Source organism: Carex rostrata, chromosome 1 (genome assembly GCF_964058835.1).
Source record: "Carex rostrata chromosome 1, lpCarRost1.2, whole genome shotgun sequence".
Lineage (NCBI taxonomy): Eukaryota > Viridiplantae > Streptophyta > Magnoliopsida > Poales > Cyperaceae > Carex > Carex rostrata.
In genome coordinates, this window is record NC_135918.1 from 8,682,240 (window position 1) to 8,709,956 (window position 27,717).

The 27,717-nt window shown below is 32.8% G+C and overlaps 5 protein-coding genes across 8 annotated transcripts; 2 read left to right on the forward strand and 3 right to left on the reverse strand.

Moving 5' to 3' along the window:
• The first annotated feature begins 2,535 nt into the window (after positions 1-2,535).
• On the forward strand, positions 2,536-4,721 carry LOC144556237 (oxidoreductase, 2OG-Fe(II) oxygenase family protein). The gene is made up of 7 exons (XM_078304709.1): positions 2,536-2,780; positions 2,975-3,129; positions 3,217-3,521; positions 3,612-3,750; positions 3,847-3,913; positions 4,004-4,125; positions 4,231-4,721. The coding sequence occupies exons 1-7, from the start codon at positions 2,662-2,664 to the stop codon at positions 4,368-4,370; spliced, it is 1,047 nt and encodes a 348-aa protein (XP_078160835.1). The 5' UTR covers positions 2,536-2,661; the 3' UTR covers positions 4,371-4,721.
• A 325-nt stretch (positions 4,722-5,046) lies between these two features.
• Positions 5,047-7,220, reverse strand: LOC144556254 (plant/protein). Of its 4 annotated transcripts, none has more exons than XM_078304712.1 (7): positions 7,037-7,220; positions 6,904-6,944; positions 6,740-6,797; positions 6,201-6,294; positions 5,764-5,848; positions 5,619-5,684; positions 5,047-5,313 (listed from the first exon to the last, which is right to left on the reverse strand). In XM_078304712.1, the coding sequence occupies exons 1-7, from the start codon at positions 7,131-7,133 to the stop codon at positions 5,218-5,220; spliced, it is 537 nt and encodes a 178-aa protein (XP_078160838.1). In that variant the 5' UTR covers positions 7,134-7,220; the 3' UTR covers positions 5,047-5,217. The 4 variants fall into 4 exon arrangements, with proteins under 4 accessions (XP_078160838.1, XP_078160836.1, XP_078160839.1 ...); XM_078304710.1 differs by having other exon boundaries at positions 6,904-6,956; XM_078304713.1 differs by having other exon boundaries at positions 5,047-5,344; positions 6,904-6,956.
• Positions 7,221-9,642: 2,422 nt separating this feature from the next.
• On the reverse strand, positions 9,643-11,756 carry LOC144554945 (protein FAR1-RELATED SEQUENCE 5-like). Its single transcript, XM_078303228.1, has 2 exons — positions 10,425-11,756; positions 9,643-10,080 (listed from the first exon to the last, which is right to left on the reverse strand). The coding sequence occupies exons 1-2, from the start codon at positions 11,754-11,756 to the stop codon at positions 9,706-9,708; spliced, it is 1,707 nt and encodes a 568-aa protein (XP_078159354.1). The 3' UTR covers positions 9,643-9,705.
• A 2,670-nt stretch (positions 11,757-14,426) lies between these two features.
• TSO2 (Ferritin/ribonucleotide reductase-like family protein) lies at positions 14,427-16,093 on the forward strand. The gene has a single exon (XM_078304758.1). The coding sequence runs from the start codon at positions 14,804-14,806 to the stop codon at positions 15,818-15,820; it is 1,017 nt and encodes a 338-aa protein (XP_078160884.1). The 5' UTR covers positions 14,427-14,803; the 3' UTR covers positions 15,821-16,093.
• A 183-nt stretch (positions 16,094-16,276) lies between these two features.
• Positions 16,277-18,094, reverse strand: LHCA2 (photosystem I light harvesting complex protein). The gene is made up of 5 exons (XM_078304780.1): positions 17,817-18,094; positions 17,481-17,645; positions 17,345-17,382; positions 16,569-17,083; positions 16,277-16,468 (listed from the first exon to the last, which is right to left on the reverse strand). Exons 1-5 carry the CDS (start codon positions 17,861-17,863, stop codon positions 16,451-16,453), a joined length of 783 nt encoding a protein of 260 aa, XP_078160906.1. The 5' UTR covers positions 17,864-18,094; the 3' UTR covers positions 16,277-16,450.
• Positions 18,095-27,717: the final 9,623 nt, after the last annotated feature.

Genomic DNA, 27,717 nt, shown 5'->3' on the forward strand with positions numbered 1-27,717 from the left:
TCATAAAAATTATTAGAGCACCAGACCAAAGAATAAAAATTACGCATGTATATTTCTTGCATCTTATTGTTTCGACATAATAAATTGTATCAGAGCATATATATTGTGCTTCTTGGTAATTAAATAGTTGACATTAAAATATATGATTTTTATGCTCTGAAACACATGTAATTACAAAAGAAAAAAGAATCTGGAACTGGAACATAGAATTAGTCCCACAATTCAAAATCAAATGGGTGAGTTTTTCTTTATATATATATAGGCTAGCGCCTGTGTGATTGAGAAAATTAAAAGAAGTGAAAGAGAGTCACATGGGGTGGAGGCAGAAAAATAAAAAGAGAGAGGGTGGGTCCCGGCAAGAGAAAGAAGATTGGGTAGAAAAAAAATGAAGTTTGAGGTCCGTTTTTTGTTCCCACTCAATTGTATTGAAAATGACATGAATTGGTACAACCGCAGGAAATATTTTGGAAAAAAAATTGGCAGTCGAACACCTAACTGGGTTTATGATCCAATCTGGCCCAAACCCATTAAAATTTTCATAGGAAATTGACATCCGAACACGCCCTTAAATGGCTTTATTTTTGTGCCTCTATCAGTCTCAGTTTTTAAAAATTTAATTATATAAAATTAAATTTAAATATAAAAATAATTCATGAGATATGATATGTATTATTTTCTCTAAATATATGTAAATTTTTATGATATTTTAACTTTTTTTTTATTATTATCAAGAACTTGTAAAAATACAACAATGTAGATAATTTCTGAACTTTAATTTTTCAAATTATTGATTCATATGAAAACAAAATACAAAAGTGATAATTTTTTTATGTGTATGAAGAAAATAATATAGATAATATCTAATAGTTTTATTTTAACATTTAAGTTTTAAAATTTTTTGTTATTTGAAAATTAAAAAGTGAAGGTGATGGAGACCAAATAGGGAGCCATTTAAACCCTCGTTACATTGGATTTTATTATTGATCGAAATAAGAGCTGAAAAAAAAAACATACACAATGCACTACAAGTTCATTCTCACATAATTTTATGCATATTATTTGATCTAAGTGTTTGATTAAGATTTAATAGATTTATGCACATTCTAAGAACAGAACTTAAATATTATTATTTATTAGTTAATTTACTGATTTTAGGAGCATATAAATGACCTAGGTTTATCGAAAAAATATAAAAAGAACAATGCACTATAAATGCATTATATTGGAATTTCTTGTGTAATTTTTTATGTAATTGTTTTGTTAATCACGACTAGAGTTCTACACATTAAAAAAAAAAAAAAATGAAAATTTTCTATCGATTTTTTCGATTTTAGGATCATAAATGTGATCAAAATTGATTAAATATATGAACGCTTGTACAAACACACTATAAATGTATTCCGGCATAATTTCCCAAATAATATTTGACTTTTATGTTTGAATTAGCAAGAACAAATTTATTCATACAGAGGTTTTAATTTATGCATTCTTATGATTTAGTATATATAAACTAATTTACATACAATGGATATAACTTAGATCTATCTTTCAGTTTTGACTTTTGATAATTTTAGGATAAAAATTACGGCTTAAATTTATTTAAAACTTCAACGGACACACAAAATATATTGTTACTGTATTATAGCAACATTTTTTGTATAATTTTATAAATATATGCTCATGTCAATGTTTCATATAGCACCAATATATAAATTTGTGCACATCAATGACACAACATATATATATTGTCTGTCAGCTTTGGTGATTACAAAATAAAGAGATTTTCAAGTTATTGGAATCAAACATAAATAGAGATTAATCATATCAAATTTGCATATCGCATATTGGAGTTAATTTTATAAATTTCGTAACATTTTACTCTAAACAATATAAAAAATCAAGTATAATTATAATATTTTTTTGGGAATAAATAGATGTTAATTGACCTAATTCAATTAACTTGAATCCGCATATGTATTAAGCTTATTTAAGAACTTGAACAGACCTCCAAAAAACCCAGGACAACAGAATGTTTATAAGAATAATTTGAATATATAAGAACATAACCTAGAATTATTTAGCATCCCTAATATGATAAAATGAATTGAAAAATATGACCAGAGACTCACAACGTGTTATCAAAATGCATTTAAGAAATTCTTAATGCATAATATTTGATCTTCAGTTTAATTTACCATTGATAAATCTATGCATATGTAATACAGTGTTTTAAAAAACGTCCGTTCTGACTGATTAATTGACCAATTAGTCATTGGCAGTTATCAAACTGTTACAGGTTTTTCCGATTAATTAACCAGTTATTTTCAATAATAACCGATTATTCTCGATTATTTCTAATTAATCGGTTGACAATATCATTTCCGTCTGATAAATTATTTTCAACTTACATTGATTAACATGACGTAACTATTAACGTAGCGTGATTATCCACGTTTTTTTTTTCTGATAGCTTATTTATAAAAGAAAGTTTATAACAGCGCATAATAATTTATGAAAATTTTAAGCTAAAGGAAAATTCTGATTTTACTCAGCTGCAGGTGGTCTCCATTGAAAAAAAAACTGGAGACACCAGTATACGTCTCTTAACAAATCCCAATTCTCCCCGGTGCATAGCAGTTCTAACTTCCAAACCGATCACAAATGGCGGCTTCGGTGTACGGCGCCGAAACTCCGGTCGACGCCGCAGATTCGGAGCGCACATCTTTCCGTCGAGCGGAGAAGAAATACAAGCTCTACAAGTCTCTCCTCCCCAAATCCAGGTCAAACTCGTCATTTCATCTCTCTGCAAACCCAATATCGTTGTTAAATCAAGCCCCCAAATTGGATTAATTCTAAACTTCTAATAAGGGGTTCCATTTATCGGTACCAGTACCATTCCAGTTTCTCCTTCACATAATTTGCAGAATAGTGGCATTATAATCTGGAGCTAATACATAATTCTTTACATTCACAGGAGAAAAACAAATGCAGTAAAACCAACCTTAGACCTAACCAAAGTAGTTGATTTTAGAGCCGCAATTAACGAGACACCGCCTCACCGAATGGGAATTATCAGGGTTGATTGTCATGATTTTGATCAACCTGTTTTTGGATTGATTGATCACCCTGGTAGGCATTATTGCTTGAAAAAGCTATCAATACATAAGATTATTTAACAGTTAGTGATCTATTTCTCAAGTTATTTAATTTTTGTAGGTTTTTATTTCATTCCAAGTGCACTCTCAATTGAAGAGCAATGCCACTGGGTTAGAGAAAGCTTGCAGAGCTTTCCGCAGCCTCCTAATAGAACAAATCTCACTGCCTTTTATGGTCCCATTTTTGATTTGTTTGATGCTGCACAAAACCAAAAGGTTTTATCTAATCTAGAAAACCTAGGCAACTGCCAAGGAGAAACACAGAAAGAGGAAATGGATTCATGCAAACATCCTCCAATTCCTGCAACTAAACTTCTTAGGAAGTTACGTTGGAGCACTCTGGGATTACAATTTGATTGGTCTATGGTAAACCCCATTATATAACATAAAACTTTTATACCATTGGCATGTGGTTAGGTCGACTGATAATCCTTGAATTACCTCTTTTGGGTGTAGCGCAACTACAATATATCATTGCTGCATAACGAAATACCAGAACAGCTATGCGAACTTACTAAAAAAATGGCTTCTCCTGCCATGTCATCGGGAGAGGAGTTTCATCCCGAAGCTGCCATTGTTAACTACTATGGACCCGGTATGTGAATCCCAATCCTACCGCACCTCGTTAAATATAACTTTAATGTCAATTACATCCCACTTTCCTATTGCTTAAGATTTGGTATTCTTTCAGGTGATATGCTAGGGGGCCATGTTGATGACATGGAAGCTGATTGGACTAGGCCTATTGTGAGCATCAGGTCATATTTGTTTGCGTGTTTTGTTTATTATCCTTTTATTAAAAGATTATGCGCAAATTCTGACTCAATGCGTTAATCCCTCTGATACAGCCTAGGTTGTAAAGCAGTATTTCTTTTGGGAGGCAAAACAAGAAATGATGATCCTATAGCTATGTATGTTCGGAGCGGTGATATTGTACTCATGGCTGGTGAAGCTAGAGAGTGTTTTCATGGTATTCATCTATTCAGCGCATGTGTGTGTGTGTGTGTGCGCGCGCGCACGCGTGCATGTACATGTGCCAAATAAGCTCAACAAATGTTACTCTTTTTCTTTGCAGGCGTGCCTCGGATTTTCACTGATGAAGAAAATGCAGAGATAGCTTCACTTGCAACTCAATTTACCAGCAAAGATGACAAATTTATTTTAGACTATATTAGAAATTCAAGGATAAATATTAACATTAGGCAAGTAACCTAGGTGTTTTATTTTTTTCTTGTTCGAGTGAAAAAGGGGCTTATTTTTGCGGTTTTAAGTCAGACAGTTTATTTCGGATCTGTTTGTCCAAGGAGCAATTATAGAAAGATCCAAAGAGCCAAAGGATGATACAAAAGAAATGTCATCTGCTGGTTTGTTGTGAAAAATGTTGTATAATTTTTAGGCAACAATTGCATTTATTTTGTTCTCACAAGGGCGTTTTGGGAACTTAATGGTTTTTTTTGTGTGTGGTTTTAAGATGGACATTTTGTTGTGGATGTATCCAAAGAGCAATTATTGAAAGACCCAAAGGTTGATGCTAAAGATACATCATCTGCTGGCTTGTTGTGAAAACTGATGTAAACTTGTAGCCAACAAATGCTTTTATTTCCTTCTCTTAAGGGTGTTTTTCAGTTTCTATTTCCTTGGAACAGAGTTATTTTGGTTGTTCTTATGATTTGGTGAGTGTTACAGTGTAACTCGATAAATTACCACTTGTAACATTCTACATTGCTGTGGGTGATATCGTCGTAACATCTCACGAATGATATTCTGAGAATGGATATGAGTGTAATATATGCACCTGAATCTATACAAATGTACACTGGTACCAACCTCTCAGCACAAATGTTCCACATGCTTATTGCCTCTTAATATTAAGTTCTGAAAAGCAGCCTAATGCAGCTAAGCATCAATATTTCTTAATTAAGGTGAATTAGTTTATCAATGAAGTAGAAGCAGCCAGTTGAGATTCATAAATAGAATTAAGTACAAGAGCCAGTAAAACTGTAGCAATTGATAAATATATTTTACCAGTCCTGCAACATACAGTCATAGCAAAACTAAGCAGTTAGTTGCAATTTCTGAGGATCTCCTGAAGTTGGCGTGGTGTTAAGATTGAACTAGCATCTACATCAAAATTTGCACTTTCCAGTTCTTTGCGAAGCTGTAAATCAGAAATGAACAATATCCTAAAACTACAAAGAAAAAAAATCTTGAGGCCAATGCACAAAACAGCGGCTGACCTGGTATTTTAGAAAAGAACAGTATTTTACAATACCAGGCCTTTTGTTTTTCACCGGTTTAATTTTATTTGGTTTCAATAAAACTTGTACAATTGAGGCTTCCAACTTCTTAACTATCATTTCTATGAGATTTCTCCAAGTAACTTCCACATTACTGCTGATATTCACGAGAGAGAGAGAGAGAGAGAGAGAGAGAGAGAGAGAGAGAGAGAGAGAGAGAGCATACATAGTCGAGAATAGCAGATTGCTCCTCGCAGCTGTAGCTCCTTATACGCTTTAACATTTCAAGTTGCTGCAATGTGAATGACTGTGAAACGTAATATATCTTTCAAGGGTTCAATTAGGAAAACAGAACTGTGCATGTTTTTTACCTGATTTTGCAAGATTTGTTGAGAACTCATTTTTTGTGCAAATTCATCTGGCTCCAGCTCTGCCTCATCTATTGCCATCTCCTCTCTATTAATTAATGTAAATTATAAAATTACCAGGTCCAGCACACCAAGAATTTTTCCTTGAACTCTTGTGCAACATTTGGGATTTTGGGTATAGCTTTGGCTATAAACAAAATATATAAAATGCTTATTATATGCATTGTTCATTTATTTGCCTTTTATCTTATTACATTGTTTTGGATGGAAGAGAGAACTTTTTTTGTTTAATTTCCGTTTCTTAAAGGATATGTTATCTTTGTATTTAATACCAAATCAGACAGTTCATCTCATGGTACACTCCTCCATGAGATGAGCTTAAGCCTTAAGACCTAACACTATTGCTAAGTAAAAACTAAAGCCTGCTAAGAATGCCTTACTTTGCAACAAATTGATAAAATTTGATCATCAATTCCATGTCATTCTCGTAAACTGTGTTCACTTTTCCTAAGCAACCGATCCCAAACCCTGGATCTGAAATTTGAGGATATGTGTTAAAAGAAAATCAGTAGATCACGAGTTTATGAAAGAAGATAAAGCCCACCTGGAAAGAAAACAAAATAAACATAGAAGCACACAAGTAGTAGATGAAATGGTGGCCAAATCATCACTAGCAAAGATCATAAAAATGAGTCTCAGATAGCTTTCCTGGGCCAGCAGACTTGCTAGATATGATAAAGAAATGGACTTACTGTAGGTATATCAAGTCGGAGCAATAACGCAAAACTAAATCTGACCCAGTTGTTGGTTGATATTATAGTACATTATGACAGAAACCCAGTATTACGTAGTGGTTTATGATTCATAACTGGTACTGTAAGTCGAAGATTTTAACCAATGAAGCAAGATAGTGTACATTTGATATTGTTTAACTTCACACTAAAAAAATTTAAATCAGTTGAATCGAAGAAAAATGCACCTATGCCCATCTCAAGAAGAATTTCCTCTTGAATGGCAGTTGTCACAGCAACGGCCTCCTGTGCACAAATAAAGGATGAATCAACATTTTTTTTTTTAAAGGAATAACGAGAAAAAAAAATATTGCAGTAATCATAAAGGGTACATTGAATGGGGAAAATTAACCTGATTATCTCTGACAGCATCAACAATGCGCTTCTTGACATCTAACACCAAAGCTAAATTCTGGTTAGCAATAACAACCAACGCATAATAAGAAAAAATAGTGGACTGGGATTTGATAAGAGAAGAAACAGACCGGGCCGAGAGACGAGGAAGGAGAAGCGGGAGAAGTGGTGGAGGAGCTGCTCCCTTGACAGAATCTCTTCGCTTTTTCCGGCATTCTCCGATGACATATTCCTCTTCTCCGGCGATGGTCGCTTCCCCACCTAGCAAATAGCACCCACTTCTTTTTTATCTTTGCTTTTTTTTTTCCCCCGAATTTTTGAGGAAATAAATCTGCTGTGATTCTAATGGAATAACAGGGTCCTGTTATTCCGATCCCAACCATTCAAATTCTTTGAGATTCGTGTGTAAAAGGTTTCTTCATTGAGATTAGCATATGAAAAAATCTTAAACGGTTGAAATTGAAATAACAGAACCCTATTATTCCATTGGAATCACAGCAGATTTATTTCCAATTTTTGAATGGAATGGGTTTATGTCAGATGACGATGGGCCTAGCCCGTTCTGTGGCATTGCCGAATAAATCTGGGCTGATTCGGCCCAAGATCATTTAAATTGTTTTAAATTCACGAAATATTTTTTCATGATGGCTCAAGTTGTTGACAATTTATCTTTACAATTTTAAATAATTTTTTTTCTCTTTTATAATTCTGATTTGTAAGTTAATTTGAATATAAACACTATATATTTTTTTTAACTAAAAGACTCCGGTAAATTCGTGCATCTTTTAATACTACTTTCGAAAATTGAATTTGCATCTCTTTATTTAGAAACGAAAACTAATTCCATTATACTAAGTCTGTGGTTCTAATCTAAACACCGTGTGGTTACTTAAAATAAGGATATATTTGATATTTGATCACAAGCAATAGAACAAAATACTAAATAATTATATTAGTGTATGTTGAATTCTATATTTAAAATAAGGAGGGATCCAGTTACACTATTTTTTGATGACACTGGATTATTCCCTCCATTTTCAAAATTCAAATAGTCGATTCAAACCGTTCAATATGATTGATATATTAAAATGTGCTTGCAGATCAAATTTTACATTTTCTTGAATTTTGTTACTAATTATTAAGATGAGTACAAAAATCTAATGGTTTGAAAGCAACGATTTTGTAAAATACTTAATAAATACTAAATTTTTTAAAAAAAAATGTAAAATTTGATATGCAAATACATTTTAATACATCTATTATGTTGAACAATTTGAATCGATTATTTAAACTTTAAAAAATTTAAAAATACAAGATGTAACCAGGGGTCACCAAAACAGTATAAGTTTTGAGACGGACATGCGGTCCTTATATACACGAAGGCCAGGTAGGACCTTACATCATTGAAAGATCGTTTAGAATCTTATTTTTCGAAATTCGTAAAATATGAAAACAAGCTAATAATTGACGAGAAAATGTAAGATACTTGGTCTACACTGCTATTCGTGCGGTTGCATAAAGCTGGTCTTTTTGGCCTTTCTAGCTTTTAGAGGACAAGATTTGTGCACTAACCACTGGTAGTCTGGTAACCAGTAAAGCAAAAGTGAAGGTGGGGAGTGCTAAAATGAGGGCAACATTTGAAATTTTGAGAGCTGAGAGAAATATTTTTCTCTAAATTCCAATATTGTCCTTTTGTTTTCTCTCTCATATCTTTACAATTAATATGTCATAATTAATACATAAGTCTATTAAGGAAAAAAATAACTAAGAAAAATTATTCCAAAGAAAAGGAAAAATTATATTTTTTTTGGTAACAAGCATCTCTCTCTCGTAGCAGCTGATAATAAATATAAACTGAAAAAATTATATTAAATAATGAAAATTAAAATACAAAATACAAACCATCAAAGATAGTTTTTTCACCACTGCTCACGTACTATATAACTTCCTCCTGGTATCTTACCAGTACGTACAAATAGAGCCAAAATACAGAGTAAGTTCCACAAGCAACCTAAGAATACCCAATTTGGTTTTGACTTTTATGACATATCAGAAAACAAATAGCAAGTAAAAAATGATTCTATTTCGCATAGGCCCCTCTTAATTATAAAATTGCATTTACCCTCATCTGGTACCTGGTCTGAGCCTCTCTCTTAAAAAAATGGCATGAATCAAACCTTTTGTATCTCCTAAATCACAAATTCAACAAAATATAAGTACAACACAGCTTCTATTTACAGAAATGGATCTTAGAAGCAACACAACATCGATCTTACACCGGATGAAACCATCCATACCAACCTGATATTCTCCAATTATTTTCTTGCAACTGGCAAGGTGCTGAATCTGCAACTGAGATCGATGACAGATTGAACTGGTACCATGACAGATTGACAAGGTTACCTTACCAGCAGAAACTGATACTGACTTCTACCAGCAACTAGCAGTATAAACTCTAAAAAGACATAAAATCCCGAAAGAAACATCATCTCAAACAGAAAAACAGCCTAGACAGTAACCAATGTGAAGATTTACTGTATGATTTACAAAATAACAGTAATAAAAAATAACAAAATTTCAATCATTTACTGTATGAATCAAAAAGAAAAGCATAGAGTACATATGTGGAGATAAATAACAGAATTTCAATAATTTTTCAATTTCTTGCAAAATTGAAGAGTTTTCTTAGATAGCATAAAATATCCATACAAGCATAATTTCAAAAATGCATAATATAAGCTGGAATTATTTAGCCCAAAATACCCCTTGTCCCTCACACTATATGCCTACACACTTTGTTTTATTCCCACATAGAGGAACTTACATTTAAATCAAACAAACTTGCATTTCCATCATCAAGTCCTTCACCCAAGCCGCTCCGACGAGAAGCTTTGACAAACTCAAAACCAGAAGGATCCCGTCGCGTAGAACTTACCGCCTTTCTCTTATTTTTTGACTTTGGTGGACGGCCTTTTGGAGGTCGAGTAATAGGTTCGAAGGGGACATCAAATTGATTTATGAGTTCTTTTATTCTTTCACGAGCGGTATCTTTTGTAGAAGCTGGCCATTCTTGATACTTGGTGCGAAGTTCTTCGAGTATGACATCAAAGCCATCATCATGGTCATCGTTGTGTGTAGCCGCATAAACACTCAAGCTCCTTCCATCAATCCGCCACTGTGAGTGTATCAAGTCAAAAATTAGCGGCTCATTTCTCCAATTACTCATTTTGTGAGCACATGGAAGACCCATAGTTTTTGTAAATTTCCCACTGCAAACCACACTCATAGTACCCAACTTTGCTTTCATGTGTTGGTTGTGTAGCTCTTTTAGAGCATAATGAGACACATGGTAAACAACATTTTAAAAAAATGAAATATTGCAACAGTGAAGAAGAAGCATCTTTTCTCTTGAAAGTTGCGCCTATAAAAAAATTTAGGAAACAACAAATTAGGTGATTCTAAAGTTACATAATAAATAAATATTTGAGATTAGAACATAATGTATGTGTTGAGGAGTACCTTAATTTCATTGAATTCATTTTCAATTGCAAGACACATTTTGCTACGCACTTCATAAAGATCGCCGGTTGAAACTTGTAAATACTTCTTAAGTTTGGCATGTGCTGATTCTGCTCGTGAAGATGCACGGTTCCCGAAGTGCAAGTATTGATCGGTCCATGCACCGACAAATTTCTCTTTCAATGGTAGCCACACATTTTCAATATACTCCAATGCTTTCTTTTTCTCCATGTACTTTGATTCAAATTCTTTCCAGTGTTCCTTGTATTCAAGCTCAGTTGAAGAATATACTACATTTTTCCAAGAACTCAAAAAACCTACCCAAATCTCTTCAGTTTCAAAATATTTTTTACACTTTGTCAATATGTTTTTCTCTATATGCCACACACACAGCAAATGTTTGCACTCTGGAAAAACAATATTAATTGCATTTATTAATGCAAACTCTCTATCAGTTATTATAACATAAGGTTGCTTCTCACCCAGAATTTTACTAAACATTTTTAATGCCCATATGTAATCTTTCTCGCTCTCCCCTTTCAGAAAAGCAAAACTCGAATAAAAGGAAGTGTTGGAACTTGAAATTCCTATGATATCTAGTAATGGCATTTTGTATCTATTGGTTTTGTAGGTACAATCCATAATAAAGATATTAGGAAAGTTTTGAGTTAACTTTACCGACAACGGATGAGCAAAAAAGAGATGAGTGAGATGGCCTCCTTCATTTAAAATGTCGTACATGAAACTGCCTTGGGCAAGCTCTTCCAATAGAGCTTGAATGACTGAACGACCCGCAAGATTATCTTTGCGAATTTTTTTTTTTGCATTGTAAATGGTTTTTGAGATTGCAGAAAGTTTGGGATTATTTTGCCGAAGAGAAGAAATGATCTGCCTTAGTGGTATTCCAGATTTGCTCATATGGTCAACACTTCTTATTTCTTCTTGTGATAGCCTACGACATATCGGATGCCCGGTTACATCAACCGAAGCTTCATGGTTGTGTAGGTAGTTCTTTATTTCAATCATCCATAACCCATTATCTTGTCGTTTTCCCTTAATCTTAAATGGACAATCTATTAAACGGCTTGCTGTTGTTCTTTTTATTTGGTCTATCGAAACATTGCGCTGGTCTCGATAGCAACCACCTCTGTCACATCCCAAAACTACATACTTATCTTTTCTCGAGCTACGAATTGATAAACCATAACCTCTTTCTAAGAAAAAAGCGCGTGTTCCCTTGATCAACTCATCAGATGTCTCGAAGCTTAACATGATTAACTCGAGCTTTTCATTCTCTATGTCATCATCACTGATCGGCTCATTAAGATTCATCTGTCAACAAAGTACGAAGTTCTTTAGAATTATATATAAATTGTGGTTCTTAAGTACCAATGAAGGAAAAAAAATGTAAGGTGTCATAAAAACATTTTGCTGAGCAACCGTGATATTTCACCAGAACTAAATATCCAACTTCTTCAAATTTTGGTTTATATGTTGTGAATGTCTGATACAATTGAGTCATTGTTGCAATGAGATGTTGACCGGTGTAACACTGGTTCATACGAACACAATTTCGTTGGTGTACCAGTCAGTGCAGGGCTGTACCATATCAGTATTTTCTTGAGTAACATATGTGACTTTTTACTAGAAACAGTCAGGTCTTGTGCTGAACTTTCTAAAATTATCAATGGTTGACATGTTACCACTACTTCAAGGGGGCATGGTCATAATGATAATTTGAAAATAATTTTTCTAATGGCCATAGCCTTGCCGAGAGAGTAAATTTCTCTTGTGTTACTTAATATAATAATAACTATTAGTAGTACAAATGTATAGCACTCCCCAATTATAATATAAAATGCTAATCCATCTCAAATGCCCCCAAAATTGATTCTTTTTATTTCTTAATTGATGTTATTTTGCTGCCTCAACTGGCAACATGATGAGAAGCAATTATCAAGTTTGTTGCACTGAATCTGTTTTTTAGAGAGAAAAAAATGTTGAATTCAAAAATACATAGATAGCTTACCTTGTAACCTTCTGCTCGAGATTTGGTGAGTTTTTAATCAATTTCTCTCGCTTGAAGTATAAGCCTTTAAGCTTGCTTGAGTTGAGAAATTCAGCGTATATGAGAATTACGCAATTTAATTTCCTACTAAGTTCTTTTCCAATTGATACTGTGTGATTCATTTCCAATTTGGGTACACGCTGAACAATAATTTCGAATTAAAGAAAAAAATGAAGAAGAAAGATAATCACGAAGAAGATTCTTGGGGAATTAGAATGTTTTTCTGGAGTGTGATTTTTCTCACGGAAGGAAATGATCTGTGGGCTAATTTTCTGACTTCCTTTCCTTTTTTTACTTGTTTTATTAATTGAGGTTAGAGAGACAAGTTAAAGGGTAATATTGGAATTTAGAGAGAAATATTTCTCTCAGCCCTCAAAATGTCAAATGTTGCCCTCATTTTAGCACTCCCCTTCTTAAAAATATCTTAACTCTACACTGTCTACAACATTTTTAAATTGGAGTTAAATAATTTACGAAAATGACAATAGTTTGATAGACATGTCATTATATAGAAACCAGCTAATACGTTTATATTAAAGCTGCACCACAAAATTTTTATAAGTCAAATTTCAATTATTAAAATTCAAACAATTAATCTAGACAGTTCAACATGATCTTCGTATTAAATGTGACTGAAGACTAAATTTTACATTTTATTGAAACTTTTATATTATTTGTTTAGATAGGTAGAAAATTTTGGATCATAGAAAATTGTAATTTTCTATCTATCTAAGAAATAGCAAAAAAAAAAATGTAAAATTTGATCTCCAAGCACATATGAATTTGGAAATTAAATTGAACTATTTAGATTGATTATTTGAATTTTGAAAATTGATATTTGACTTATATAACTTGGTGGTGAAGTTTTTATATAAGCGTATTAGTCGGACTCTATTATATAGCCAGTTTGGCTTAATAATCTTCATACAATTTCATAATGGCTTTAATAAATTGTTAGATATATTTAAAACTATTATGTACATATCATAACAACTTTCATCATTTGATGAATGATCAAGTATGGATCAATCCTCATTATTTTTGTATAGATGCACTATGCAATACATAAATCTTATCGTTAAGATTGAACTCCAAAAATTTTAATTGATTTTTTGATATTGTTCAAACTGTCAATGTTTTTAACGAAAACAACAAATCAGCAAATGTTCAGTGATAACTCTGTGAATTATGATGTATTGGCACATAAAAGTTAGCTAGGAATTTGTGCTCGAGCAAATTTACCTAATTTTTTTAGCATTGCAAAAGCCTCTAATTAAGCAACCTTTATCCAGTGTCCAGTAAAGCAATATTGTAATCCGGGCCAGCCCAATGGCACTAATTTGGGCCCATTTTGTGGTCAACAGAATCTTTTCCTTGGATCCCGCGCGGCCACACCACAAGGCGAATTCATATCTTCTGCATTAACTGAAATTTTGATTTAAAATTTGGACCATCCGATTGAGATATGTACTAATATTAAAGTGCCCCGTGCGTTATAGGCTTGGGCCGGATTGGCCCGAATTCTGATCGTACGGTTTAGAAATTAACTCAAACAGTACGTTAATGCAGAGGATACGTGTCCACCACAAGGCACCTCGTGTCACACTCGGGACCGCACACGACCAACTTTCGAAAGCCAGCAAATTTTCCGAAATATCTGCATGCACTCGGTTTACGAATACCGACAAAGTAACCTTCGCCGAACGCCCTGGTCCATGGAAAAAGGAAATGCTGGTTTTTGGTGTTATGTCGTCAAGACCTTTCACAAACCCATTTTATTTGTAGTTTATAAGACAAGTAGTATATGATGTAGCGGGTCATTCATAAGAGTAAATTAAGGATTTCTCGTTAGCCTACATAACAATGTGCAAAGGAGAGCCGTAACCTTATCCCTAGCCAAAAATTCCACTTACGCGCCTGCTAATGCGTCTTTCTCCCATAAACCATTTCGTTCCCAAAACCCTAGAACCGCGCCAAAACTTCATTCCATTCTTAATTTACAATTTTAGTTCCCCCCCACCAAATTTGCAATCCTTTTCTCCCTCCATCTTCCGGCCTAAGCTTCACATTCGAAATTCCCCCCAAAATTTTCGAACCCTTTTGAAAACGCTATAAATTCGCCTCCACCCATCACTTCCTTCTCTGTACCTCTCCTCGTATCTTATCAATCAATCTCTCTAATTAACCTTTGACCTATCAATCCGTTCCCTTCTCAGAATTTCATCAAAAGAATAAGAACCCACCAATCTTCAAGAAAAATAAAAAGAATAAGAACCCATCAATCTTCAAGAAAAAAAAGAAAATCAAGAAAATGCCGGCTGCACCATCATCAATTCCAGCTTCTTACCTCGAAGAACCGCTCCTTGCGCCGAATCCAGAGCGCTTTTGCATGTTTCCGGTCAAATTCCCCTCCATTTGGGAATTTTACAAGAAGGCGGTGGCTTCTTTCTGGACGGCTGAGGAGATTGACCTCTCTCAAGATTTGCGCCACTGGGATGTAACCCTAACTCCAGACGAACGCCACTTCATCTCCCACGTGCTTGCCTTTTTCGCCTCCTCTGATGGCATTGTGCTGGAGAACCTTGCCTCTCGCTTCATGTCCGACGTGCAACTCCCTGAGGCTCGCGCCTTCTATGGTTTTCAGATTGCCATAGAAAATATCCACTCTGAGACCTACTCTCTCCTTTTGGAGACCTACATCAAAGATGATGTCGAAAAGTCGCGTCTTTTCTCTGCCATTGAGACGCTGCCATGTGTGGCCCGCAAGGCGGAGTGGGCCCTGCGCTGGATTGATTCATCAGAGTCCTTTGCTGACCGGCTGGTGGCATTTGCGTGTGTTGAGGGTATCTTCTTCTCTGGTTCGTTCTGTGCTATTTTCTGGCTCAAGAAACGCGGTCTGATGCCGGGCCTGACCTTCTCCAATGAACTCATTTCTCGGGATGAGGGATTACACTGTGATTTTGCGTGTTTGTTGTATGGGTTGTTGAACAGGAAGTTGAGTGAAGAGAGAGTCAGGAGTATAGTGATGGATGCGGTGGAAATTGAGAAGGAATTTGTGTGTGATGCCTTGCCGGTGGGTCTGGTGGGGATGAATGCCGATTTAATGACCCAATACATTGAATTTGTGGCGGATCGACTGGTTATGGCATTGGGTTGTGACAAGATTTATGGGGCTGGGAATCCATTTGATTGGATGGAGCTTATTTCGTTGCAAGGTAAGACAAATTTTTTCGAGAAGAGAGTCGGGGAGTACCAGAAGGCGTCTGTAATGTCTAGCCTGAATGGGAACGGGGGCAACCATGTTTTCAAGATTGATGAGGATTTCTGAGATTTTTTTCCTTTTATTCTTGGGAAATAATTAAGTGGTGAATGGCATTGTTCAGTTTCTGTGTTGTGTAATGTTATGTTTCCTAATTTCATAATGCCTGGAAGGTGTTTGATGAAATGTCTAGAGGTGGAAGGAGTAGTTTAGAGGGGTATTTCAATTGTGAGTCCGAGTCGTATAAATGTACCTCATTTGCTTCTTTGGGTAAAATGAATAATTAGCTATTTCCATATTTCTGTTCACATCTAATGATATTTTTTATGATTGTGCAAAATTAACTGTATGGTGCTTGATTTGTTGGTTTTAATAGGAAGAAACAATTTGCATTCTTGCTAATGCTCTGATTTATCTTTCTGATACTCATATCAATAGTTGAATTTATGGGGAAAGTTTATAAGAAAGTGTTTACAAATTACAGACTGCCAGAGAACCTGAGAGGTAGATCAGATAAAAGTAAAATTTTGCAAATTTAGAGAAAATGTACTTAAAATAATCGTCAAGCTTTTGTACACTGATACTTGCTACACGTTACATAAAATACAAGATTGAATTATTGCTATTCTGCAAAATACAATCACATGCATGTCGTCCCTTTCCCTTCATTGATGCCAAGGCAATTGGTTGTTGCAATGCTTATTTAGGGGTGAAGGCCTGCATATGAGAAATTCAAAAAATTAGAATCCTACATTGAATTAAATAAGAACTAGTAGAGTAGTACCTAAAAAGCTAAAACAAATGCAACTGCACTTACAGCAAAGATGGTTGCATGGCCGGGATCAGAAAGATGTGCAAAAAGGTTGTCAATAGGTCCGGTACCAGTATAATTTGCCTGAAACCATGCACCCATAACAGCTAACATAGCCAACCTCCCGTTCTTTATCTCCTTGGTTCTCAACTCCTTGATCTTCTCGGGATCTCCAGTGCCCCAACCCAATGGGTCGAACCACAACCCACCTGGGTAACCCACATCTGTACCTGTCAATTTGTTGTTGGGGAATATGGGGTCGGTGTTGACAGAACCGGGTTTGATGATGTCAGCCCAGCGGCGCCCCTCAGCCCATCCAATGAGGATCAGTTCGATTATGAAAAGAGTTGTGGTGTCGGTGAAGTACTCGCGTTCACCAGCGGTGTACCATGAAGGGGTGTTTAGTATCCCTATCTTGGTCAGAAATTCAGGAATGAAAATGCCGGCAGCACCAAGCATGGCCCACCTACAGTGAACCAGCTCTGCCTGTACATTCCACCGCAGGCTCTCTGGGTCGGATCCTGCATGTAAGTTTGGTTGCAGGTAAGTACACCTTTGTTATTCAAATACTGTTATTTCAATTGAACAATTTCAAGAGCTAATCATGTCACTTAATGGACTTATTTCAACCCCTTTTTCTTTCACCGTCTTCTGTGTCTGGTTCTAATTATAGAAAATTAATTGTATATGACAAACTTGTTTGTGATTTTTGAGAAAAGGGAAACAAGAGGAAAAAAAAAAAAAACTAATATTGAAAATTAGGAAGTTCATCCTTGACGTACCAAGGCCCAATGGATCAAATCCGAAGTCTGCTGGAAGGCTGCAATTAGAAATAAAACACAGAAATGTTAAACTTTTTTAAAGGTGAAATGCAAATGTAAAAAATGAAACGAAAAGAATGTGAAAAAAAATATTAACCTTCCATCAAGCCACGGAGGAGGGGTGCTGCCGGGGAACCAGAGAGGCCTTTCTGAGGCCTCGGCGCATACCTTGATGGATCGCCGTGCACCAGGTGCAGCAAATTTCGCACTTTGTCTCAGGCCCCTTCCTCCGAGGAAGGACGATCCCCTTGTTAGCCCATTCCTGCTTTTTGTAGTGATTTAAATTTACACTATTCTTGTAATTAATGAGAAGATCTGAATATCTACTTAATGCAATAGGAAGTTAACAAATTGACATGATGTACATTAAATCATTAAAATGATCATGATTTTTGTGGATATTATATGAATAGAAAAAGTTATAAAATCTAACCGGGCTAGAGTTGTGACAGCAGAAGAAGAAGCAGAGATAGAAGCCATCTCTCTGGTCGTATTTTTTTTTTTTCTCTACTAGAGTGGCGAGAAAATAATAGAAATGAGTAGCAAGGCTCGGTGGTTTAATGCAAGATCTTGAATTGGGTTTATCCCTGATAGATAGGAGAGAGATGATGTGCGTCACTTATCTTCTGCCATGTGGCACAGAGAATCCATCTATTTTGTCCTTTACCTCAGAATTGTAGTGCTGACTAGGATGTTGAGAAATTTTGTGGCTATTATAGTATTATTATGCTATTCGGTGATTTCAGATCCCAAAAAATCATGGGCCACGGGACCATGACGAGCTTCGGCCTTTATCCGATTTTTTTAAAAATACCCAAAATAATAAATATTTTATTTAAAATGACCAAGTTTTGAGGGAAATTTTAAAAATGCCCAGGCCGCAGATTTTTTCTGCGCTTCGGAATTTTTATTCCGGAGCGCAGAAAATATTTGCGCCCCGAAATTTTTTTTTTTTTTTTTTAGAGTTTGGAGAAAAAAATCCATGGTTTGGTATATGTATAATATGTATAATATATATATCTATAATATAATATATGTATATGTATATGTATAATATATATATATCTATAATATAATATATGTATATGTATATGTATATATGATATAATATATGTATATCTATATATAATATAATATAATATATGTATATGTATATGTATATGTATATATAATATATGTAAGAGTACGGCTAACGCGCTTCCTCTAGCATATGGGCCGAAATGCTTCCGGTGAAAAGTTGAAATTTCAAAATCCAAAAAGTCGATCTGAACCGTTCATCTTATTCTCCATATTAATATCTGCTTGGAGACCAAATTTTACATTTTTCTGAAATTTTTTACTATTTATTAAGCCATTTTGAAAATCGCTGATCCAACGGTAGCTTCTGATTTTTACTGTTTGGTAAGCCACCGTTGGATCAGCAATTTTCAAAGTGGTTTAATAAATAGTAAAAAATTTCAGAAAAATGTAAAATTTGGTCTCCAAGCAGATATTAATATGGAGAAGAAGATGAACGGTTCAGATCGACTTTTTGGATTTTGAAATTTCAACTTTCCACCGGAAGCATTTCGGCCCATATGCTAGAGGAAGCGCGTTAGCCGTACTCATATATGTAATATATATTATACATATATTATATATACATTATATGTATATGTATATATAATATATGTAATATATATTATACATATATTATATATACATATATTATATTATATATACATATACATATATTGAGTGTGACTAATTTGCTACCGGAAGCACTTCGACCGAGGTGCTTCCGGGGTTATATTAGCATATGTGATGTTCAAACAACAAATCCAAACCGTTAGATGTTTAATCTATATTAAAATCTACTTGGGGACTAAATTTTACATTTTTCGGAATTTTTTTACTATTTATTAAAATGCTTTGAAAATCACTGTTTTTTATGGTGCAGAATTTTAATAAAAACAGCGATTTTCAAACCATCTTAATAAATAGTAAACAAATTTCAAAAAATGTAAAATTTAGTCCCCAAGTAGATTTTAATATAGATTAAATATCTAACGGTTTGGATTTGTTGTTTGAACATCACATATGCTAATATAGCCCCGGAAGCACCTCGGTCCAAGTGCTTCCGTTAGCAAATTAGCCACACTCTACATATATTATACATATACATATACATATATTATATTATAGATATATATATTATACATATTATACATATACCAAACCATGGATTTTTTTTCTCCAAACTCTAAAAAAAAAAATAAAAAAAAAAAAAAAAAAAAATCCGGACCGCAGAAAAAATCTGCGCTCGGGATAAAAAATTCTAAAAAAAAAAAAAAAAAAAAAAATTTTCGCGGCGCAAATATTTTCTGCGCTCCGGAATAAAAATTCCGGAGCGCAGAAAAAATCTGCATCCTGGGCATTTTTAAAATTTCCCTCAAAACTTGGTCATTTTAAATAAAATATTTATTATTTTGGGTATTTTTAAAAAAATCGGGGCCTTTATCTCTGAGCTGTTTATTTTAGCTTAATTATTTAGATTGATTTTAATGTCAGGCAGTTTTATGAGTATGACCAGAATTGATCTGAATCTTTCAACCAAAAATAAACGGTCTAAATAAATCTGCCTCGTCCTTGAAATTCGTACCATTAAAAAAAAGGCCAATTCAACATATTTGCAGGTGACTTTATTTGGAAAATTTAAGAAAGGCCCTTAATTAATTTACAAATTGTTCTCTCTTTCGAAACAGGAAAAAAAATCTGCTGTTTATTCTCAGGGAATAACAAGAATATGTTTCAAACTTTTCTATGCATGAATCTCAATGAAGTAAATTTTTCATACTCGAATCACAACAAAGATTAACAGTTAGAATCCAAATAACAACATATTTATTTCCTTCGAAACAACCTCTATATCGTTGAAGGAACTAAACAAGGTCCGTATTACTTACTATTTTATTCTAATTATATAGTTTGGATTTAGTAAGAATTAATGCAAAAATAGTGATTTTGAGTTAGCGATTGAAAATAGTACTAACTCATGATTATTTGTGTGAGTAAAAATGTTGTTTGAAATGTATATTTCAAAATAATGATGGAGAGAATAAATAAAGTAATAATTTAAATTAATATTATATTATATATAAATTAATATATTATTTAATAATAATATAATATATAAACTAATATTATATTACATTTAACAATCTAATATTTTTATTTAATACTAATATAATATTTAAATTAATATTATATTACATTTAATATATAAACTACTGCAATATTACATTTGTTATGCAAAAAATATATTATATTACATTTAATATTTAAAGTAATATTTTATTTAGTACTAAATATTTAATTTAATGCTAATTTAATATTTAAACTAACTCTAATATCGCAGTTGAGAGGAATGAATAAAAAAAATGTACAATGTATTTTTTTTATTAGTATAACAAATCCCACTGGCTTGCAAATTTGCTAACCCACATTTGTCTATTTGGTTTAGTTGAGAATATGTTATTTTTGGAGTTAGACTATTCATAATAGCCTATCCCGTGTTTGGTTGAGTTTGAATTGTTAAAATAGAGAATCCAATGTGTTTGTCTTATTAAAATATTATATTCTTACAAAAAAAGTGTGATTCAATTATTCTAATATGACAGACGGTAAAATAGTTATTCTAGCTATTCCTGTTTTGCAACCAAATGTTATTCTAGCTATTCTAGAATAGTGCTAAAGTCTAACTGAATTCTTTCTGTCTTTAATACTTGTTAACATTATTTTATGATAAGACTTGTTAACACTATTGAGTTGCTATAATACATTTTCCAACTATAAAGACTTGTTAACTAGTGATGTAATTTTATTGAATGACATGTATTAATTAGTCTTATTCATGCTAACGAGCAATACAATCTACCTTTAAAGAATAGATAAATTTCAATTTATCCTTCAATGCAGTACATTTTTTAATATATTCAAGATGTAGGGTTTATTTTTAAGTTTCTATTAATATAATGTTGTTTTATTTTGAAGCTTCTCCAGTCTCCACCCACGCTTTTGATGACAAAACTAAAATTTCAATAGAAAATTAGTGAACGGAGCAGGCTAATAGCATGATTTTAAATTGATTTTAAATGAGAATACAAAAATTACGAACTTTCAGGCCTAAAAATACATTTTTAATATTACGGCCCAAATAATCAAGGCCTGCTTTCAATAAACTAAAGACATTTTCACCTTAACATCAAAATTCCGTTGTAGGGAAGACTACCTGTTTTTGGGGCCCATTTTTTTAGCTTCTCTTCAGCAGGGTTTTGAGCGGGACCCATCTAAGCAGCGCATCGTGATTCGTGCACGATCCACGTGAGCTAAGTATTTGTTATAGCGAGTCACATCACACTAGACAGGAGTGAAGACATGCGTAATTAATTAGGGTCAATGATCTCTATTTTTTTTTATATATGATTTTCTATATAATTTAGTGTAAAATATTATGGATTCAGTAAAATTGATCTTTATTCTCAATATAAATTTCTTATATAATTAATTATATTTATATTTGATTCTTATAATTTAAAAATCTAAATTGCCTCGCCTCTAATGTCAGGGGATTCAAATCTGCTCCTTTTTTTTAAGAAAAGGAGCACCCTCCTATCCTTCATCTGAACCGTTTAAAATCGATCGTACGACTTCAATTACATCTGATTAGTCTCAGGATATCTGACTGACGCATCTCCAACGATTGAATGGTGGGGCCCACTTGCACAACGCCCTCTCTGGTTCAGTGCTGATGTACTGATTCGTGGACATATGGACCCCACATAGATCAAGCCCAAAATGAGTAAATTTTTAACGAGGCCCAAATGGGGCCATGATCACAATTTCGCACAGAGAGAATTTTTTCAGAACGGGAGAGATAGATGCCCATTCAATTTTTCTGTGGTTGGGTTGTGTGGTCCTGTGTGGTACGGGACTTGCCAAGATATGATTGGTGGGTTTGGTGTTTCCTGTTGGAATTCGAATGCCGATTCTAGAATCTAGTCGATTGCTATGCATGTTAGAAACGAAGCTTTTATATTTTTTGAAAGGGAATTCTAGTCTGTTTAGTGATTTTAAAGGCCATATCGCTCTGAAAGTTTAATATTTACAGCTTTTAAAATAGATAGAATTGAACATGATTGTGTGCTATTGCTATGATCTATCAAAATTCTCATTATTGGCTATTGATCAAATCACACCAAAAACAAATATTTTTAATAAAAATTCAAAATATATCAATTACCCCTTACCTTAGCGATTTAGATTTTAATAAATAATTCCTAATTAACATACTTTAAAGTCTTGAAACAATGGTAAACGCATGCATATATATATATATATATATATATATATATATATAGGAATATGCTAGCATGCTATGCATAGCATAGAACCCCTCCATGCAATGGCTCGGATTTTGAGTTTTCAAAATCCTAACGGTCGATCCGAACCGTTCATCTTGTTCTCCATATTAATATGTGTTTGGAGACCAAATTTTACATTTTTTTGAATTTTTTTACTATTTTTTTAGATTTATTGAAAATTGCTGTTTTTTTATGGTCCAGATTTGCTGAAAACAGCGATTTTAAATAAATCTAAAGAAATATTAAAAAAATTCAAAAAAATGTAAAATTTGGTCCCCAAATACATATTAATATGGAGAACAAGATGAACGGTTCGGATCGACCGTTAGGATTTTGAAAACTCGAAATCCGAGCCGTTGCATGGAGGGGTTCTATGCTATGCATAGCATGCTAGCATATTCCTATATATATATATATATATATATATATATATATATATATATATATAAAGAACTAGTTCATAGCATTCCGGAATTGGGCTTAATTTATTTATACTTTAATTTAACATTCTTTAGCTTACATTATGGGGCCCTCCTTTTTGAGGATTTCCAGATCAGTATCTGTCATAATTAATTATCCATGCATGAGGCTATTACAATTTACAACATGCAATGCATCATTATTATAATTCATGCATGTCTCTGGCAATATTAATAAGAATAATATTAATTGCAGAATGTTAGGGGATGTTGGCTTGGCGTTTAAGGCTCTTTAACTAGCACCGGATCATGTGCTATATATATTATATATATATATAAAAATGCACAATCGCCTATGCAAGGGTATATATATATATTATATATACACATTATTATACAAGTCACAAGTCACAACCATGAAAAGATGATGGGAATGCTGAATGCACCAACAAGCCAAATGGCGCCGTTAAGCAACATTCGCTCCCAAATCCCCAAAACCAAAGAGCCACTTAATTCATTCTTTCTCTTAATTAATTTTACTCAAATCGTTCTTCCACCCCTCTATATTAAAAATTAAACTAATTAGAATATTATAAATTTAGACAACTTATTTATCAATAATAAGATCTATAAAAAATAATATGGATGTAGAAAATTCAGTACATACATTAAAGGTGAGTTGAGAACTCTAGCCCTCATTTCATTATCAAAATATTTAATAAAATATTAAAAATGAGGAGGGCTCAAATGCTCTAATCATACTCCAATGTTTTTATTTTCAATTTCAAAGTTCAAACAAAAGATCTAAACTGTTCAACATGATATCCACGTTAAAATGTACTTAGATATCAATTTTTTTTTTTTTTTTTTTTAAGATAGGCACAAAATCATTGTTTTTTAGGATATTGTGGACCATCTAAAAATAATAATTTTGTACTTACCTTAAAAAATAGTATAAAATTTGGTATCCAATCATATTTTAACGTTGATATCATGTTGAGTGGTTCATATATTTTGTTTTGATTTTAAAATTGAAGATAAAGACGTTGGGTACGATTGGGGCATGAAACAATGAGGCATTTGAGCCCTCATTAGAAATTGATATTTTAAATGTGTTTATTTGTAGTTGAGATAAACCGCTTGGCAGATGACTAATTAAACAACATCCTTACTTTGGTACTTGATTTAGCTAAATCATATAAGATATATTTATAATTTATAAATTTTTTTATCTGAATAAGCATTTCATTGATTACCATGATTCATAATTAATTAATTTGTTGTGAACATAACATGTTCCATAAATTAAATCCATATATAAATGAGATAGTGTGAAATGTCATTTTTTTTAATATTTTTTATCAAAATATTATCAAAATATTTAATATTTTTTTTAATCTGAATAAGCATGTCCATAACATGTTCCATAAATTAAATCCATATATAAATGAGATAGTGTGAAGTGTCATTTTTAATTCAGGTTTAATTTTTTCGAGAAAAAAAACCTATATAATGCATGATTATCTCTGTTATATATAGAGTCTAAAATAAAACTATGGGCGACTAATGCTTTAAATTGGTCGTTAGTATTTCATCAGTTTTAATTTTCTTTTCCTTTAATTTGTTGTGTGGATCTTTAATTCTTTATAGTCAAACAGTACACCTATATATTGATGGCTACGTACTGATCATGACTTAATTTGTAGAGCATGTTCTTAATTTGCAAACATGTCAGCATGTGAATGAGTAGAGAAGGTTGAATAATATCATTGTTGAAAAGTATTCCCATTTCTTAAAGCAATTGCTTGGAAAAAAAAGGTATGAGGAATTAATTGGCACTTCACTGCAGTGACCCAAAATCCCATATAAATTAATATGCCTTCAATTATAATTTTTGTTTGCGAAACATTAATGGAGAATATAATTTTTAGTCTGCTTAGGGATAGATGCAAAAATTGAAAAACAAGGGAGGGATGGATAGACACATTTTACTCTTGCTCTTTTAATTTGATCCAGTGTTGTAAATATATAATTAACTGTATGCAGTTATAAGACATACATAGTACCGCTAAGCAATTAATCGGAAATAACTGAAAATAATTGACCGATTAATCGAGAAAATTTGTGACAGTTTGGTTACTGCTAACTACTAATCAGCCAATTAATTGACCTAAACGAATATTTTTTACAACACTGGTTCAACCAATGAACGCGGACAATTTTGTGGAAAATTAAATGTAATAAACAGTTAGTAATGATACTTTAATGGAGATGGCAGTAATACAACTATTTTTGTTAATCAATCAATTAAAAGTTTGAATCACATGAGAAATTTTTTCTAGACAAATCAGAAACTTTGAAATTCCCATGAAAGAAAAAAAAGGTTGAATATTAAACTTCAAATTTTCTCATGATAAAAATGATCAAAAATTAACCTGTCCACACCTGTCCGAAATTGAATTGACCAGTTGCAATGGTTTGGTTCTTGCTTGGTCAAATTTGCTCGCCTTTGCTTAAAATTTAGGCAATTAGAATGCCCACAGTATGCAAGGACAGGCGGCCATATATGCATCCTCTACTATTCCTCTCTCTCTCTCTACAATTTTTTTTTTTTGAAAGCTTGACAGAAACTGTCAAGTGTCTCTCTCTCTCTACAATTAACTTGCTTGCTGGAAAGGTTTCCCATGATATATAGATAAGCTTAATTAATTAATGTGGCCGATAAGAGAACGGATGCAATACTGACACGTATATTTGTACGCTAGCTATCGTTATGAATTTGCACAAGTTGCATGTTATCAACGTAAGACACGACCGTGTACTGACTTTTCAAACTGTTTTGTTTGATTGCTGAATGGATTGCAAATATTTCATATTATATTACAAGAGAATATAACTTCTAGTATATATATATATAGGAAATTATACTCATTAAAATTTAGTTTTACTTGTATACTTGTCTTGATTATCCTAATTTAATTATAGAGGATGTACCATGTATAGATATATAATTGATCTAATAAATTTAAATATAGGTGTAAACATACACAAAATTAAATAAAATCAGGTTAATAAACCATATATGATCATATATATATGGAGAATTTTTATTTTGTGTTTCAAATTAAGCTAAAAAGATAATAGATTTAAAAATATGAACGGAACTAGTCCCTTTTTTAGTACAATATCAGTCTTCGGTCTTATCAATATATTTGTTTGTACTTTGTAGTCACCGTCAACCTTAAAAAATAGAAGAAAAAAAAAAAATTTGATTTAGTAACAAATTACAACACTCTAAAAGAAAGATCATGAATGAGATAAATATTCGGAATAAAGAGTTATCTACAAAAATTGAAATTTCGAAGAACAGTTCATGTCAATTCCATTTTTCGGAATAAAGAGTTCTCTACTATTCTCAGGCAATCCTTAATTTATTTTTTCTCTAGAAAAAAAAAGTGATGAATGAAAGGTCAAGACGACAAAGATTAAAGAGAACTAGTTTGAATTTGTATTTTTTGAAAGGTGACCAGCCACCATATTTGATTGAAACTAAAACAGAATTTAGTTTTTATCCAAATTCTTAATCTAATAACAACAAAACATGCAACTACCCAAAACAAGGAACAAGAAGCACGTAGCAAAACATCATACTAGTCAAATTAACATCATTATATATCCTGGATTCCTGGCCCATGCATCTCTGCTGGTACAAAACCTCTAGTCTTAATTTGTGCCATTTAATGACAGATATCTGTAGGTAAAAATTTTAAGTTCAAAATATAATTTTTTTTCTTGAATGACAACAGATTAATGTATAGCTACTCCAATATTTTTATCTATTTTGAGAAAATAACATACAAGTACATACAAGAATAGAACTAATTTTTTTTTCTTGAATGACACCAAATTAATGTACGTAGCTACTCCAATATTTTTATCTATTTTGAGAATATAACAAACAAGTACATACAAGAATAGAACTAATTTTTTTTTTCTTGAATGACACCAAATTAATGTAGCTACTCCAATATTTTCATCTATTTTGAGAAAATAACATACAAGTACATACAAGAATAGAACGGCATCCGTAAGGGTATCATTGCAGATACTTCTGTCGGTAATACCGACACACTCAGTAAAAACACTTTTATATTGGTGTACTCTCGTGAATAATCACTTTTGATACTGTCTCATTCTTGTAGTACAGTCAGGGTCAGGTTTTACTCTTTTTTTTTTCTTACAAATTCATATCCAAATTTTATTTGTTGGATATTACTTACTGAAAATTCAATCTATACCTAATCAATTAAATTATAAATTCACAAATTTTCGAGTCAGATCTGTCGGATAGGTCGGGTTAAATTATGTAGACTTACACCACTACATTTGATATTTCTATCAGAAAAATATTGTTCAAATTATTATTTTTTTAATTCCAAACATGTTTCTTATCATCAGATGATCGAGGTCATTCGGCTGGCACCAAATTTAATTCAAAATTATTTCAGCGCCT